The 17,648-nt window shown below is 37.9% G+C and overlaps 5 protein-coding genes and 1 long non-coding RNA gene across 8 annotated transcripts; 4 read left to right on the top strand and 2 right to left on the bottom strand.

Moving 5' to 3' along the window:
* LOC18768053 (R3H domain-containing protein 4) lies at positions 6-3,300 on the top strand. Its single transcript, XM_007200275.2, has 7 exons — positions 6-309; positions 624-694; positions 1,539-1,647; positions 1,850-1,932; positions 2,237-2,395; positions 2,579-2,680; positions 2,880-3,300. The coding sequence occupies exons 1-7, from the start codon at positions 237-239 to the stop codon at positions 3,030-3,032; spliced, it is 750 nt and encodes a 249-aa protein (XP_007200337.1). The 5' UTR covers positions 6-236; the 3' UTR covers positions 3,033-3,300.
* LOC109950750 (uncharacterized isomerase BH0283-like) lies at positions 3,667-6,382 on the top strand. The gene is made up of 6 exons (XM_020570796.1): positions 3,667-3,903; positions 3,998-4,198; positions 4,642-4,956; positions 5,113-5,277; positions 5,598-5,681; positions 5,798-6,382. Exons 1-6 carry the CDS (start codon positions 3,874-3,876, stop codon positions 5,903-5,905), a joined length of 903 nt encoding a protein of 300 aa, XP_020426385.1. The 5' UTR covers positions 3,667-3,873; the 3' UTR covers positions 5,906-6,382.
* LOC18766449 (uncharacterized isomerase BH0283) lies at positions 6,763-10,738 on the top strand. Of its 3 annotated transcripts, XM_007201773.2 has the most exons (8): positions 6,763-6,984; positions 7,079-7,279; positions 7,723-8,037; positions 8,194-8,358; positions 8,694-8,777; positions 8,930-9,542; positions 9,626-9,701; positions 9,789-10,735. In XM_007201773.2, the coding sequence occupies exons 1-6, from the start codon at positions 6,955-6,957 to the stop codon at positions 9,035-9,037; spliced, it is 903 nt and encodes a 300-aa protein (XP_007201835.1). In that variant the 5' UTR covers positions 6,763-6,954; the 3' UTR covers positions 9,038-9,542; positions 9,626-9,701; positions 9,789-10,735. The 3 variants fall into 3 exon arrangements, with proteins under 3 accessions (XP_007201835.1, XP_020426387.1, XP_020426386.1); XM_020570798.1 differs by lacking the exons at positions 6,763-6,984; positions 7,079-7,279; positions 7,723-8,037; positions 8,194-8,358; positions 8,694-8,777 and having other exon boundaries at positions 9,034-9,542; positions 9,849-10,738; XM_020570797.1 differs by lacking the exons at positions 6,763-6,984; positions 7,079-7,279; positions 7,723-8,037; positions 8,194-8,358; positions 8,694-8,777 and having other exon boundaries at positions 9,034-9,542; positions 9,846-10,738.
* On the bottom strand, positions 11,043-11,914 carry LOC109946292. The gene is made up of 2 exons (XR_002269484.1): positions 11,859-11,914; positions 11,043-11,748 (listed from the first exon to the last, which is right to left on the bottom strand). It is a non-coding gene; the product is annotated as an uncharacterized LOC109946292 (long non-coding RNA).
* LOC18766791 (basic 7S globulin) lies at positions 12,774-14,373 on the top strand. The gene has a single exon (XM_007201482.2). It carries the CDS (start codon positions 12,777-12,779, stop codon positions 14,187-14,189), a length of 1,413 nt encoding a protein of 470 aa, XP_007201544.2. The 5' UTR covers positions 12,774-12,776; the 3' UTR covers positions 14,190-14,373.
* LOC109946268 (trigger factor-like) lies at positions 16,787-17,491 on the bottom strand. Its single transcript, XM_020553600.1, has one exon. The coding sequence runs from the start codon at positions 17,489-17,491 to the stop codon at positions 16,787-16,789; it is 705 nt and encodes a 234-aa protein (XP_020409189.1).

The following is a 17,648-nucleotide window of genomic DNA, read 5'->3' as shown; positions in this document are numbered from 1 at the left end:
CAAACGTTGATTCATAAGTATATTCTACTGTCGTCTCTCCCTCTCTTCCGTATTTCTAAGGCCTTGTTTGGTTGGGTTGCCCCTCGTTTCTCATTGCCTTTCACAAAAAAGTTTCGGCCTTGCTCTCTCTCATCTCTGTTCCTCAAAATCCATTAGCGCAGAAAACACCCGCGAACCGAGAAGAAGAAGAAGTTTCAAAGCCACAGGCTTTAGATCCGCTCTGCATCCAATCAATCATGGCGACTCCTGACATTCTTAACAGAGAAGACGGCCTTTTGCTCTCCTCTCCTCTCCTGGAACCTCGAAATGGTAACTCTCTCTCTCTCTTCTTTTTTATGCAATGGATTTATAGCTCATGATATAGAATAAAGTCTTGTAAAGTTGCAGACTTGGACTTTTTGGTGATTTGTGTGGAGTGAAACACCGTCTGTGGATTTTGGGTATTGATGGGATTTTGATTATATTCTCTGCGTTTTACGTTTATTTTGAATAAATGACCCAGATCATGTACTGATGTCTTCTGTCAAGTTTACTGTTAGTCTTTATTTAATTTGTAAATCTATTTGTGAGATGCCCCTGTTACTGCTAGAATTTCTCCAATTAAAAGTGGTATTTTTGGGCAGGAGAGAGTGTCAAATCTCGTGGCATGTCAATTGAGAAGAAGATTGAGTTTCTTGAGAGCTTGGCTGGAACGGTACCATTGTGATTTGTTTTGATTTAGAAAGGATTGTGATTGTTGTATAATAAAAATTGATTTGATTGATTTGAAAAACGGACTTACAGTTTTGACGTCACTTGTTCCGACTCAATTTAGATCAACAGTTAGTGTTATTGTTAAGTCAATTGCAAATCTGTTGTGTTTTTTTTGTGCCTATTTTATAAACTTTACTCACATGGTAATTTTGAATCTTTCTTTCTCTTTGTATATGAATTTCATGGATAAGATAGAACTAGTGAACCTAATTGATATATTTTATGATTTAAAGGGGTAGCAATACTCTTTTTACTTAATTGAAACTACATTTTAGCATTTGGTGTCTCTCCGCAATGGTTATTCAAATAGCAAATTTCCACTAACAGTAGCATACAGCTTTAATAAGCTTTATGCTAATTGAATAACCTAAATGGTTATTTTAGTTACATAAAAGACTTGTACTATTTGGTGGAGCTAGAACAAGTTGGCAGATTGGCATATTGATTACAGATATGCTCGTTTTGGTGAATATGTGTCAAGTTTGTTGTGTCTCTATCAATGGAAATTTTGTGTTTCCAATGTAAAAGATCTAGTGAAATTCCAATAATTATAAATTAGCTCTAGTGAGCCGAAACAGATTGTATAACTGGACAAGTTGGAAATAATATGTTTCATGTAGAGTTACAGTTCATCATTAGGATTTTGGTACGATCATTTATTTGTCACAATAGACTGCATTAATCCTTCCAAAAAAGTATTTGCTTGAAGAGTGACTAGTCTTCTACTAAAATGAGAAATTATTTTCTGTATTTGATTCATGTTATGACTTTTTTTGTTTTGGCAGGTAAGCAACCGACGGTCTCGAAGATGGATTAACGATCGTCTTTTGATGGAACTTGTTCCTCGTCTAAATGCAGAAGAAATTAGAGGCTTGTTTGCTCCACCACCTTGGGGTACTCATTTGGCTAAAAGAAACATCTCTTGATATAACTGTTTGATGCATTGCTCACCCATTAGTACTTCTATTTTTACCATATATTGTTGAAAGTTTCTGTGATTATTGAACTCACCCGCATTTACTCTGCAATGGTCTATTTATGGTTATTGCTGTTTAGAAAATCTCATATCAACATTGGGTTTGGTTTGAATGTACAGGTGATGATGTACCGCTGTCACCATTTTGCATGACTAATGTACGAGAGTGGGACACATTTAGGAATATAGACATGGACAAACAGGTCCTTCGGCCACTCTCATTCACTGAAAACTTGTTTCAATCTTTTAATTCCTTGCAATCCGGTGATTTAAGATGCTATGAAGTAATTACTAGAATTAAATTCATTTATTTGAGTAGCCATATGAAGGACCAACCTTTAGAGTTGCATTTAAATTGTCTTGATACCATTAAGGTAGCTGATTATGTGCCCTTCTGAAATTATTGATTTATCAATCAGTATGTGTATCCGTGTGTGCGGGTATGGTTCATTTTTAGATGTTACCTGGTTGCATGCCCTGACTCTAGCCTTTATTTCATTTTGACAGGCTAATATCATTGGTTCCTCAATAAGCCCCTGTGCAAAGAATAAGGGTCCTGTTGATGCTGATAAAATGGCTGTGTTAAATGCATGGCGAAGGATTGATTCTCGAACAAGACAGGCACTTCGTCGTAGCGTTGTTTCAGAGCTTATTGAGTGCTATGAGGTGAATGCAATTCCTTATGTTGTTTGTTGGTTTCCTTTATTGGTATACACAGGTTTTGGCATCACATTTCCATCTTCACCATCTTTGACCTGCATGTTTCCATGTTCATCTTTCTTTAAATCAAATTGTAACCCAACATAATCTTTTATTGTCATTGAGTAGAAAATTTCTTTTTCCTCTCAGGAGCGCATAAGGGCTTTTGTGAGAGAGACTGAAGATGGAGATGGTCTCATCCTGCAGGTTCAAGATCCTTTCCGTCGATTGTTGCTCCATGGTGTTTGTGAGGTACATTTTCTCACTTATCATTCATGTATGGAGCTATGCATTTAAAATTATCGCACATCGGGATTACTCGGTTTGCATGGCATCAGTCGCCACCTAAAAGAAATAGTAGCTGATACTAGAAGTTAGTAAAATTGTTACTCAATTCTTATCAAAGCTTTCTTCGAAGTAATCTAATATGCACAAACTGGTTTTTGAACAGTTCTACAACTTGGTGTCGGTGACGGTTATTGAATCAGAGAATGGGGAGGCCATTAAGGTGACAAAGATAACAAAGAAAATGGGGCGTTCAATTGAACTTCCAAATATCACTCTATCCCATTTCTTGAAGATGTCCAAGCAAGGAATGTGGTGATTCCATTTCCATTTGGTTAACTTTAAATGTATAATAAAAGCTGGGCGTGCTGTGGTGTCAGTAACCTTGTGTGTTAGCAGCATCATGTAAATTATCAAATCACTTTGCCCTGATTATTAGCTCCTGTAAATCATCTAGGTTTGTTTTCTGTGAAAAGATTTTCAAAATGTACTATATCCGTCAGTCAACGAATGAAGTTGATTGTAAATTTAGGACATGTGATTGTAATTTACAAATTTGTTTTTCTTCAGAAATTATTATTGGCAAAGAAAGAAAGGGTTAATGAAGGTACTCTTATAACCCATTACTCCAATGAGAGTATTATAAAATCAAAGAAGAAATGCACTATTTTCGGCAGACTACAAGAGGAAAGATTAAAAATGAAAATAGCGACACTTTTAATAGAACAAGTAGTTTTGAAAAAAAAAAAAAAAAAAAACACTTTATGATGCTTGTAACAGTGTTTGACAAAAAAAAAAAAGTTTAGAAGTGAGTCACATAAATGCTTTCTGAAGTACTCTCAATGCTTTTGAATTTCTTATGAAAATTTCTTGCCAGAAGAGAAACAGTCACAAACCAAACCGACTCGCTCAAATATGATGGTACATCATGTTTGATAAATTATGTTCAGGCTTGGGCAAGGGGCAAAGAACAGGGTATGTTCTGGCCCCACAATCACAGTAGGTGATGGTTAGGTGTCGGGAAATCAAGTGGACCCCACTCGAAACTAAAAAAATACACTGACATTTGGACCAGCCGCCGGCGGACCGCGATGTTGTTGAGTTGAGTGACTCTCTTTGCTTCTGCTGTATTTTGCTGCATAATCAAATTTCAATCTTCCATGGCAAAGAAACCAGTGAAATACTCCGTGGTACTCAAATCTCTCTCTTCTGTATGTAATGCGTTGCGCTCAAGCAGATTGTTAAGAATTTGAGTGTTGAAATGGATGTGTTGTGTGTGTGCAGGTGGATGCCTTCACTGAATCAGCTTTCAAGGGAAACCCAGCAGCGGTTTGCTTGTTAGAAGAAGATAAAGATGACAAGTGGTTGCAGGCCGTGGCCTCCGAGTTCAATCTATCCGAGACTTGTTATCTGACTCGGGTCACCGATTCCACGCCTACTTCAGCTCCTAGGTTTGGTCTCAGATGGTTCACGCCTTCCAACGAGGTCTTAGCTCACCTTCTGTTCAATTAGTGTTTGATTTCACAAAATCAAAAGGATAGATCTTTATACCCCCGTTCATTAAAAAAGAAAAAAAAAAAAAAAGGATCGATCTTTACAGTTTTGTTTGTTTTTAGTTCTTCATAACAAGGTTGAATTGAAGTGTGAAATTCAGGGAAAAGATTTGAGTGTATCAAAATCTTCAACAATCATGAATTCAGTAAAAAAGATGGTTCCTTTTGGCCTTTTCGTGTATGGGTTTATTTAAAAAAGTAAACTTGTTTAACTCCAGTTTCCCGATTTGATGTGCTTAACTGGTATTTGATAATTTGATGTCTTGATTTTGTCACTGATGCATAAAGTAGAGTATGCATACTAGGCTCTACTTTTGGCAAATTTGATATCTTAGAAAAGTAAATCAAGCTTGGAAAATTGATACCCTTTTGCAGGTTGAGCTTTGTGGTCATGCAACATTAGCGGCTGCATACACTCTCTTTAAGTCTGGTTTGATAAATTCCAACTTTATTGAGTTTGCTACATTATCTGGAATCCTAACAGCTAAAAAGGTTCCAGATGTTAAGACAGCCAATGATTCAAATAATATTCAAAATGGTGAAGCACAAAAGTCCTATTTCATTGAACTGAATTTTCCTGCCGCCCCATCTTATGAATTCAACTCTAGTGAGGTTTCATTGATCTCCGAGGCCTTGGATGGTGCTTCTATGATTGATATAAGGAAAACATATGTCACCGACGATCTACTTGTAAATCCTGCAACCCTTCCAGAAAATCTCTATATATTATGCTTACCATCGATATAAGCTTCTTACTTTTTGTTTTTGATGGATTAGGCCTTTATTTTTTGGCTTATCTATGGAGTCTAGATGTACTCTTAAATGAGGACTTGTTTCAATTTTCAGGTTGTACTTCCATCAGCAAAAGCTGTTGTAGATTTACAGCCAAAGTTTGATGCAATCCAAAAATGTCCAGGGTCTGGGGGAGTGATTGTAACAGGGATTGCTCCTCCAGAGTCTGAATATGATTTTTACAGCAGATACTTCTGCCCTAAAAATGGGATTGGTGAGGTAAGCAGCTTTAATTTATTTTCTGATCAAGTTTCTTTCAAGTGCCTGATATTGGGAACCCAAGTTTGTTGCATATTTCTTTTAGCTTTGCTATGCTAAATGTGAAGATTATGTATCTGGATTTATAATCCCACCTCCTTTTTCTTTTTCTGCTAAGGTGGATTTAAAATAACCTGCTTGGAACCTTTTCGTGTGTCTTTTGCTGTTTGGTTTATGTCGGTTTTCAGTTATGCTGAACTCAAGGAATAACTGGAATATATCCGACTTGTGAACTAAAATTGATACAAGGCTGAATAGTGTTACTTGTTTATATCTTTCAGGATCCTGTTTGTGGGAGCGCACATTGTGCCTTAGCACCATACTGGTGCAAAAAACTGGGAAAGTCTGATGTTTTTGCATATGCGGTACTCTCTCTCTCTCTCTCTCTCTCTCTCTCTCTCTCTCTCTCTCTCTCTTTATGATCTTATCATAGCTTTACTTGTTCTCCTCGAATGTTTGATACATTATAGTTCACTTTCAGGCATCCCCTCGAGGCGGAGCGGTAAGCATGCATCTAGATGAGCAGAATCAAAGGGTGCTGCTGCGAGGGAAAGCTGTTACTGTCATGGAAGGAACTGTCTTAGTTTGAAGTTTGCCAAGTACAAAAATTTGAAATAAATGACTCAATTGGTGGAAGACAAAACAAAACCCCCCATTACATTTGAATAAAAATTAATATTCGAGCTATTTGTTTTGATTATTGTGAACTTCGCATTCTGAATTCTCCATCTTGGCATCTTGAAAGGTCAGATATGGTAATTCAAAGCAAACAAATCAAGCAAGGAATGTGGTGATTCCATTTCCATTTGGTTAACTTTAAATGTATAATAAAAGCTGGGCGTGCTGTGGTGTCAGTAACCTTGTGTGTTAGCAGCATCATGTAAATTATCAAATCACTTTGCCCTGATTATTAGCTCCTGTAAATCATCTAGGTTTGTTTTCCGTGAAAAGATTTTCAAAATGTACTATATCCGTCAGTCAACGAATGAAGTTGATTGTAAATTTAGGACATGTGATTGTAATTTACAAATTTGTTTTTCTTCAGAAATTATTATTGGCAAAGAAAGAAAGGGTTAATGAAGGTACTCTTATAACCCATTACTCCAATGAGAGTATTATAAAATCAAAGAAGAAATGCACTATTTTCGACAGACTACAAGAGGAAAGATTAAAAATGAAAAGAGCGACACTTTTATTAGAACAAGTAGTTTTGAAAAAAAAAAAAAAAAAACACTTTATGATGCTTCTAACAGTGTTTGATAAAAAACAAAAAAAAAAGTTTAGAAGTGAGTCACATAAATGCTTTCTGAAGTACTCTCAATGCTTTTGAATTTCTTATGAAAATTTCTTGCTAGAAGAGAAACAGTCACAAACCAAACCGACTCGCTCAAATATGATGGTACATCATGTTTGATAAATTATGTTCAGGCTTGGGCAAGGGGCAAAGAACAGGTTATGTTCTGGCCCCACAATCACAGTAGGTGATGGTTAGGTGTCGGGAAATCAAGTGGACCCCACTCGAAACTAAAAAAATACACTGACATTTGGACCAGCCGCCGGCGGACCGCGATGTTGTTGAGTTGAGTGACTCTCTTTGCTTCTGCTGTATTTTGCTGCATAATCAAATTTCAATCTTCCATGGCGAAGAAACCAGTGAAATACTCCGTGGTACTCAAATCTCTCTCTTCTGTATGTAATGCGTTGCGCTCAAGCAGATTGTTAAGAATTTGAGTGTTGAAATGGATGTGTTATGTGTGTGCAGGTGGATGCTTTCACTGAATCAGCTTTCAAGGGAAACCCAGCAGCGGTTTGCTTGTTAGAAGAAGATAAAGACGACCAGTGGTTGCAGGCCGTGGCCTCCGAGTTCAATCTATCCGAGACTTGTTATCTGACTCGGGTCACCGATTCCACGCCTACTTCAGCTCCTAGGTTTGGTCTCAGATGGTTCACGCCTTCCAACGAGGTCTTAGCTCACCTTCTGTTCAATTAGTGTTTGATTTCACAAAATCAACAGGATAGATCTTTATACCCCCCTCACTGTTCATTTTTTTTAAAAAAAAAGATCGATCTTTACAGTTTTGTTTGTTTTTAGTTCTTCATAACAAGGTTGAATTGAAGTGTGAAATTCAGGGAAAAGTTTTGAGTGTATCAAAATCTTCAACAATCATGAATTCAGTAAAAAAGATCGTTCCTTTTAGCCTTTTAGTGTATGGGTTTTAAAAAAAAAGTAAACTTGTTTAACTCCAGTTTCCCTGGATTTGATGTGCTTAACTGGTATTTGATAATTTGATATCTTGATTTTGTCACTGATGCATAAAGTAGAGTATGCATACTAGGCACTACTTTTGGCAAATTTGATATCTTAGAAAAGTAAATCAAGCTTAGAAAATTGATACCCTTTTGCAGGTTGAGCTTTGTGGTCATGCAACATTAGCGGCTGCATACACTCTCTTTAAGTCTGGTTTGATAAATTCCAACTTTATTGAGTTTGCTACATTATCTGGAATCCTAACAGCTAAAAAGGTTCCAGATGTTAAGACAGCCAATGGTTCAAATAATATTCAAAATGGTGAAGCACAAAAGTCCTATTTCATTGAACTGAATTTTCCTGCCGCCCCATCTTATGAATTCAACTCTAGTGAGGTTTCATTGATCTCCGAGGCCTTGGATGGTGCTTCTATGATTGATATAAGGAAGACACATGTCACCGACGATCTACTTGTAAATCCTGCAACCCTTCCAGAAAATCTCTATATATTATGCTTACCATCGATATAAGCTTCTTACTTTTTGTTTTTGATGGATTAGGCCTTTATTTTTTCGCTTATCTATGGAGTCTAGATGTACTCTTAAATGAGGACTTGTTTCAATTTTCAGGTTGTGCTTCCATCAGCAAAAGCTGTGGTAGATTTACAGCCAAAGTTTGATGCGATCCAAAAATGTCCAGGGTCTAGGGGAGTGATTGTAACAGGGATTGCTCCTCCAGAGTCTGAATATGATTTTTACAGTAGATTCTTCTGCCCTAAATATGGGATTGATGAGGTAAGCAGCTTTAATTTATTTTCTGATCAAGTTTCTTTCAAGTGCCTGGTATTGGGAACCCAAGTTTGTTGCATATTTCTTTTAGCTTTGCTATGCTAGTGAAGATTATGTATCTGGATTTATAATTCCACCTCCTTTTTCTTTTTCTGCTAAGGTGGATTTAAACCATTTGAATAACCTGCTTGGAACCTTTTTGTGTGTCTTTTGCTGTTTGGTTTATGTCAGTTTTCAGTTATGCTGAACTCAAGGAATAACTGGAATATATCCGACTTATGAACTAAAATTGATACAAGGCTGAATAATGTTACTTAGTGTTACTTGTTTATATCTTTCAGGATCCTGTTTGTGGGAGCGCACATTGTGCCTTAGCATCATACTGGTGCAAAAAACTGGGAAAGTCTGATGTTTTTGCATATGCGGTACTCTCTCTCCCTCTCTCTCTCTCTCTCTCTCTCTCTCTCTCTCTCTCTCTCTCTCTCTCTCTCTCTCTCTCTCTCTCTCTCTCTCTGTGATCTTATCATAGCTTTACTTGTTCTCCTCGTATGTTTGATACATTATAGTTCACTTTCAGGCATCCCCTCGAGGCGGAGCAGTAAGCATGCATCTAGATGAGCAGAATCAAAGGGTGCTGCTGCGAGGGAAAGCTGTTACTGTCATGGAAGGAACTGTCTTAGTTTGAAGTTTGCCAAGTACAAAAATTTGAAATAAATGACTCAATTGGTGGAAGACAAAACAAAACCCCCCATTACATTTGAATAAAAATTAATATTCGAGCTATTTGTTTTGATTATTGTGAACTTTGCATTCTGAATTCTCCATCTTGGCATCTTGAAAGGTCAGATATGGTAATTCAAAGCAAACAAATCTTCTGACTGGATTTTAGCCATTTGAGGGGATTCATATCCTTCCCTCTTTATGCAAATATCTTGTCCACGTGAATTTTTGAGATTCTGCATAACATGTGTTCAAATATTTGCCTTCAACTTAAAAGCTGTCTGCATGTCTGAAAATCATTAATTAATACACTCAATCAAGAAATTACACCCAATTTAAGACACAGGATACGTTTGCATGTTTAAATACCCTTCTCTCTCATACCTTCAAAGCAAACTGCAACACATCTGAGATATCTACCATTCCTAATTCCAGGGCTAATTTCAATGGCCCATGCTCACTGTTCTCAGGTACTTTTCTCATTCATTTAGCTCTTGTAATTTGTTTCCATTATTACCCTTAGTCTCCTTCAACTATCTATATATCATTGCAGCCAGACATTACAAAAATAAACGTAGAATGCCACAAGTGTCAAGAGAAGCTGAGGAGATTTCTGTCAAAATTTCAGGGTACAAGCTTCTTCTTTTTTAAAAAATATATTTTTTAGTTCATAGATCAGAATTAAAATTCATTTATCTTTTTAATTTTTCCCCTAGGAACCTATTCTGTTAAGTTCGATGCGGAATCAGGAAGACTAACAGTTGAATCTACAGCAGACAAGCAAGTGTTCAAAGAGGCAGTTGGGCTTGTGTGTGAGGATACTCTGCCACAACCCCATCTGCACAATGGCATGCAACACAATGCTAGCAGAAGCCACATTTCCAATGTAGCAGCAGCAGGCAATGGTTATGGAGGAGCACAAGAGGGGCTTGAGATTATAAGATGGGCTCAAATGGCAGAGCTCCAAAAATTGCCTAACTTCCACAAGCTAAGGAAGCTGGAACTTACCCAGTCTGGGGTCGACAGAAGAATCAAGCTTACCTTCTTCAATGACCACAAAATGGATGGTCAGGATCAACAGATTCATATAGTCAAGGATGATAGGCCTCATGGTGGAGGAAGCTGCAGCAATGTTAATAATATTGGGCCCTCTGCAAATACTGCAATGTCCAAAAACAAAACTTGTTGCTCAAGCAACCATGGAGATCATCAAGGTGGTGAAGGAAGCAGTTCCACGAGTACTTGTGACGGTGGTAGCAACCATAACTTTGAATTTCAATATGTTCATACTTCCGAAGGGGTACCGACGGCAGCTGCGGGCAATAATATTGGTTCACACACGTATTTGATTCCAAACTGCCATGAGCCCGCCGTGACCGTCAAACATGCGGCGGTCGGATGTGAGGATGTGATCGCAAGCAAATGCACCATCTTGTGATCATCCCCAAGATCTCCATTGCCAATTTCCATGACTGATCGACTTTTCTATATATGCTTCTCATTAGCTATTGGAGTTCTACAATAAAATACTAATCAAGTTATTCTTGCTATAAGACTAGTTAGGTAGCTACTGGGGTGATAACTTTTGTAATTTCCTCTCTTTATCTGAATTACCAAGATGAGTAATGCTCGGGAGATATGAAATAAAATCTCAAATTTCAAATGATGTGACAATATTTATCTGAAGATAAAATTATGGCTAAGATTAATTATTATACTAATGAACTACACAATATTTTTGTTGGAATTAGTAAAATTGAAATTGGCACATTTGGTTGCTTGGGTCAAAAGTGTTGAGGTAAATCCCAACCTCATGGAATCAAGATCAAATTGGAGAAAACTATCCTCCATATAATATGATGCCCTCCGATCACAATGGAAGACCTTGGAATTTGGAAGAAGAAATCAACTGCTTCTAGACTTGACTCTTTTTTCAAATTAACATTGGAATTTGGAAGAAGACAGAAAAATATACCAATACCTCCTTTTTTTGGTTACAAGGGGGAGAAGAGATTACTATACAACTGTATCGTAGTTAATATATACAACTCAGAGTTCTAAGATCACAAACATCCTGTGAAAATATAAAAACGTAACTGAAATTAAAACGATAAAATCATCATAGTAACTATCCCAGTTTACCTAGAATTTTTAGGATTAAAAATATATTTAAAGCGTATAGCCGGGCGGCTATACCCCATGAACAAAAAAAATATATTTAAACAGTACGGCCCATCGGCTATACCCCTTAAATAAAAAAATATTTTAAATAGTATAGCCGCGCGGCTATACATTTCCACCGCCTCCATAACAGCTCAACAGCTCCGAAGAATCTAGCGCTCCTCTGCGCCCACCTCCTCCGTCACTGCTCAACAGCCCCAATTCCTTTGGTAACTACTAATTGCAATAAATTTTCTCTCTTTTTTTGCCTTGTTTTGGTATGGTTTTGAATTTTGGATGGTGTTGTCGACCAAGTGTTTGATGTTTTGACTGTGAAGGATTTCTGGACTTCTCACCAAGTGCTCAGCCCAGCAGAGTTAGGAACTTTCCTCACGTGGATATTCTAATTAAAAACACAGGTTGTCTAAGAAATTCACCGATTGTTGCTAAAGCCCTCCAACTTACTGCTACTACCCCAATGACGAAGGAGACAGACACTCCGGTAACGATCATTAACTACAAAATAAGCAAAAGGCAAAGTTAGTTATGATCAAATCAAAAGCCATATAGGTATAAAGATTGTTGCCAGTTAGCTTCAAGCATTGCATTTCTGATTACATGTTTACCTGGTTTATAGCAGTTAGTCTTCCTCGAAGATTGTTAGGTGCAATTTCAGCTATGAAAACAGGTCTGGTACAAATTGCAATGCCTTGTCCAAGTCCACCTTAGCCCTATGAATGCTGTAATTCTTATGATGTTCAAGGTCAATTGTATTATAACCTCTTTGATCCTTTTACAACTCACTCACAATATCCAGAAGGTTACATCTTTTGACTTTCACTTTCAGCGGTCAACACAAAGATATGCTCTGACTTTGTTAATCTTTTTCTTTTCTTTTGTCTATAAAAAAAGGTTATCTTTGCAACATAATTAGATCGAAAATGAAGTATATACGTATCTGATTCTCTAATTTAAAAAACCAGTCAATAAATTAATTATCGACCGTTGAATTTGATTATCATTTCAAAGTCAGCTACAGCAATAGAATTCCTTAATAATTAAAAATTAAGTTGGATATGGAAGAACAATTCTTTGGCGATGCAAGCAAGCATCCCTCTCTACTCTAACTTGTTTGAAGATCCATACCAGTTAAAAATTATAAGATATATATGATTTAAACGATTGAGATTACTTCGTTCAACCATCAAGATACATGATAATTCATTTATTTAAGTCTTTTGAGACTACTTCGAACAAATCACTTTTCAAAAATCTGCAATTTTTTCTGAATACTTCTTTTTTCAATGTTAAAAGTGATGATCTCTTATTTGGATATTCGAAAATCAATCACATAGATGAGTGATGTGATGTATTAGAGGAAACTCACAAGGTCAGCTTGCCTCCTTGATTGAACTACTAGATGCATAGAAACCACGCAGCAAACACTGACATTAAGGCCTTTCGGTGCCTTATCCTCCTCGCATATGTATATCTACATTTTGGGACCAGTCTCATTTTCACGCATTCATACATATATGACATATATGCATACACAGCTACATTTATTTATGCCCACCTCAACAACTATAAATAGACCTTTCCCTCAACTCAACCATCCAACCATAACCATGGCCTCCTCTACTCAATATTGCCTCTTCTTCTCTATCTCTACCCTTCTCCTCCTTTTCTTCAATGCCTCTCCCGTTTTGGCTCAGCAGTCTTTCAGGCCTAAAGCCCTCGTCATCCCAGTCTCAAAAGACGCTTCTACCCTCCAATACACCACACATATTACCCAAAGGACCCCCCTCGTGCCCATAAACCTCGTCCTTGATCTAGGTGGCCAGTTCTTATGGGTCGACTGCGAACAAAACTACGTGTCCTCCACGTACCGCCCAGCTCGTTGCCGCTCAGCTCAATGCTCACTCGCACGAGCCAGCGGCTGCGGCGATTGCTTCTCGTCCCCAAAACCTGGCTGCAACAACAACACGTGCGGCCTCACACCCGACAACACCGTCACGGGCACGGCCACAGGCGGTGAACTCGCGTACGACGTCGTCTCTGTCCCGTCAACCAACGGGTTCAACCCCGGCCGAAACGTCAGCGTTTCGCAGTTCCTCTTCACTTGCGCGCCAACGTTCCTATTAGAAGGACTCGCCGCGGGTGTATCGGGCATGGCTGGTCTCGGCCGCACCAGAATATCTCTCCCTTCCCAATTCGCATCCGCCTTCAGCTTCGACAGGAAATTCGCCATCTGCTTGTCGTCCTCCGTGTCATCAAACGGCGTCGTGTTCTTCGGCGACGGCCCGTACGTCATGCTCCCAAACGTCGACGTTTCAGAGTCATTAATCTACACCCCGCTCTTCATAAATCCAGTCAGCACGGCCTCCGCCTTCTCCCAAGGGGAAGCCTCGTCCGAATACTTCATCAAAGTCAACTCCATCAAGGTCAACGAGAAACCAGTCGCTGTCAACACGACACTGCTGTCGATCGACCGCGACGGCGTGGGTGGGACCAAGATCAGCACCGTCAACCCCTACACCGTCCTCGAGGCCTCCATTTTCAAAGCCGTAACCGAGGCTTTTATCAGCGAGTCTAAATCCATGAACATTACCAGAGTGTCCTCTGTAGGCCCCTTCGAGGTGTGCTTCAGCCGGGACAACGTGCTGAGCACACGTGTGGGGCCGGCCGTGCCGAGCATTGACCTTGTGCTGCAGAACGAGAGCACGTTCTGGAGGGTGTTCGGGGCCAACTCGATGGTGCAGGTGAACGACGACGTTCTGTGCCTTGCAGTTGTGAACGGCGGTGAGAGCCCAAGGACTTCGATTGTGATCGGAGGGTACCAGTTGGAGAACAATCTGCTGCAATTCGATTTGGCCACGTCGAGGCTGGGCTTCAGCTCCTCGCTTCTGTTTAGGCAAACCACATGCTCCAACTTCAACTTCACCTCCACCAATTAATTATCAACTTAATTAAATGATGATCTTATTATATACACTTCATATATTGAATAATTCAGTGTTAATAAGTGGCCAATAGGATGTTGGCCGCAACCTTTTTTTTTTTTTGGTTGATTTTGTGATGTTATATTTACAACAACACGCTTCTATAATTTCAAATTTGGTTTATGAGTTTTATCAGAAATTTGGTGTGCTTAATAATTTTTTGAATTTTTATTATAAATTAAAAGGTATTTTTTTGAAGACATAATGACAATATCCAAAAATATAATGTGATGTGTTTCTTTAATTTTTAAACTATAATATAAATTATCCTAATTTATTGAAAATAGAATTTATTTTATTTTATTTTAAAGAGCTTTCCTAGTGAGATGGGTGTTATTATACTAAATTAATACTAGGACTTGAACCCCATGAACTTTCCTGGTAGATCAATTGTTCCAAATCACTACACTAAAGAGTCATTTACATTGAAAAGGGAATTAAACGACCAACAATAAACAAATTAGAATATGCATCATATATAGTAAATATTCATGATCATTGATCCACAAGCTAAAACATTGACAATGCATAGGAAAAAAAAAACTGAAATTATGGATATTCTTTCTAAACATGGAGTTAATAATAGGAAAAAGCTTGTCATGTTACAATTAATAAACTGAAATTAAGCTAGAAACTAAAAATTATGTGCTACAACACTTGACGGCGTCAAGGGGGGATCAAAACAAGGTAGGCATATTTGTATAGTTGTTGTGATCATTGATCATCTGAGATTGCAATGGCTGAGGAGGCCACAACACTGCCTCATCAAGTGGAGATATCATTGATGTGTATCTTCCTTGCAGCATGTCGACCCAGCAGCTTGAGCTTGCAGAAGAATAAGACCCCAATGGAGCAGAGTTATAATTATAAGTATCAACCCCACCAAAATTCTCCGGCTTAACTAATCCAAAGTCTCCATTATTATAACCAGGCTCCAAATTAGCATTACCACAAATACCGTTAGTGTCAAATCCATAACAAAATTCGATATTATCGTCGTAAAAATTACCTCCGGATATCGGCAAAGTTGGGCCGCCGTTGTTGAAATTAGAACTCTTTGGTTCCAACAATTCTGCCGTGCTCTCTTCACCGTATATATATGGCTGAATAGTTTTTGTTTTTCTTCCCTCGAAAGAAGAATTAATATTCTCTTCCAAAGTTTGTATATTGGTCTTCAAAGCCTCTATAATCTTACCAAGCTTCAGGTTCTCTTTCTCATCAAAACCCTTCTTTTTTCCTTTGCGCTTCTTTTTCAAGTTACTTCCCAACAAATCCGAAATCCTGACTTCTTTCTTTCTTCCACCTGACGACGATCTGGTTTTCTTACGTTCTCGGAACTCCGTGATTATTTCTCTGGCCTTGGCCGGTTCCTTTGGCCACAACGAAAAATTGCCACCATTCGGATTGTAACAAACAATGCAAACCCTGGCATGGAGTTCTTCAAGCCTCTCTGCTTTCCTGTGCAGTGTCGCGTGCCTCTTCGCGCTCGGCATTGCTGAAGTCTCTTCTGTCGACGGACTACTTTCACACCGTTTGCGTTTGCTGTCCTCACTTTTTCTGGCCATTGAATCCGCCATTCAAGAACCAGAAGAAGAAAAATAACACACACACACACAGAGGTTGGCGGACAACACACAATATTGGCTAGTAGGAAGAGAAGTTAATTGAGAAGGGAAAGCTTGCGACAAATATATAGGAAGCTAGAGAAGTTGGGTTTCTCTGGTGAATCTTGGAAAACAAAATCTGTCCTTGATTTTCCTGATGGCAATGCAAATAAAATATTGCTTTCTTCAGCTCCAGAAAGGAAAGAAATCTGGAATACAACGTGACTAGCTTTTGTCTTTAGTCCACGTCACCAAGTTTGAGTGTAGCTCAAGTAGGAAAGTATTAGTGTTGCCCGTTCTTGTTGTGGCGGTAATCCTCTCTTGTTAATTGCGGTTATTGCTTCATTAATTGCTTAAGCCGGCTGTGCTTCTTTCCTTTTTCTTTTTTCCTTTAATTATGGAAAAATAATCTATATTTGAATTTTTTTTGGGTCAAACTCATCAAATCTAATTCAATCACACATTTTAATATAGTTAAACCAATATAAAATCAAATGCATAAAAAAATTTTAAAAAAAACATTAATTAGACCGAATTCTCACGAGTTAATTCGTCATAGATCGGTTTTGAAATTTAAAAATTCAATCCAATAATATTTGTTTAAGAACTTAAGAACCCAATTCATTAATCAAAATTAAATTGTATATTGATTTGGATGAATTGGATTGAATCATAAGCACCAAATTAGTAAGATATGTCTATTATCAAGAACCACACGGATGTTTAATTAATAGTCAAAATTTTATTTTCCTGAAGAATTAATTAATAGCCAATTTAATTAAGAATAAAAAAAATTAACGAAAATTTTGATTCATACTATCTGTCGAAATGGATTTAAATGTTGAAATCAACAATAAGATAACAAATTTCATTTGAAATTGGATCACTAAAGAGATAAAAGAGAATTCTATTTTTTTTCATATATAGAAATTGAACATAATACTTTAATTAAGCGAAAACAATATATTGTTCTAATAATTGATCAACATCGCAGCTTGGCACTAGAGGACTATCGCCATCGTCGTCGTTGCTACCATCGTCACTATTATATCCGATATCGTCATCTTCGCTGCTATCATCATCCTCGTCGTCATCATCGTCGCTGCCATCGTCACCATCGTAATTTTTGTCATCCTCACTGTTGTCGCAATTATCCAACACATCCATTAAATAATCAGTAACAAAGTTGTCATTTGCTTCAAAGCTTGTCGTCTCATGTTCCTCAACTCCGGTCACATGCGCCATCACCGCGGCGTCAACATTGTTGGAGGAGGAGCTATTATTATCATCATTATTGGTAATTGGAAAATAATTACCATCAACATTAATGTTGCTCAAATCATCCTCAAATATATTTTCAATATCTGCTAGAGTAAAAAAATCATAATCATTGCCCGATTGGGGAATTGGATCAATTACTGTAGAGGTGCAATTACTAGCAACCTGCTCATGCTCCAAAGACTTCAACAATTCTGGCATTAAATCCTCAAGATCAACAAAAATATCATCATCAACATAAGCCTCATCCTTTTTCTCCGTCGACTTTGATTTCCTCTTCTTGTTGATCGAAGACTTTGATGGAAACGACATTGGCTTCGTCAAATTTTTGGACTGTTCCTCACATTCTCTCGGTTTTTGTGACTTTTTCACCATTGTGAGAGATTTCTTTTTTAACTAATGAAGCAACACAAAGCCCTAGCTACTCTTAGAAGATCCTTGAAAAGCTTTGCGAAGCGCGCACACAGTGCAGGATATATATAAGGAAAGTCTTTCCTAATGGGACATGGATTTACCGCTGTTTGTTTTTCTC

This window comes from Prunus persica, chromosome G8 (assembly GCF_000346465.2).
Source record: "Prunus persica cultivar Lovell chromosome G8, Prunus_persica_NCBIv2, whole genome shotgun sequence".
Taxonomy (NCBI): Eukaryota; Viridiplantae; Streptophyta; class Magnoliopsida; order Rosales; family Rosaceae; genus Prunus; species Prunus persica.
Note: the sequence above shows the minus strand (reverse complement) of the source record. Positions and strands in the feature narration are given on the sequence as shown.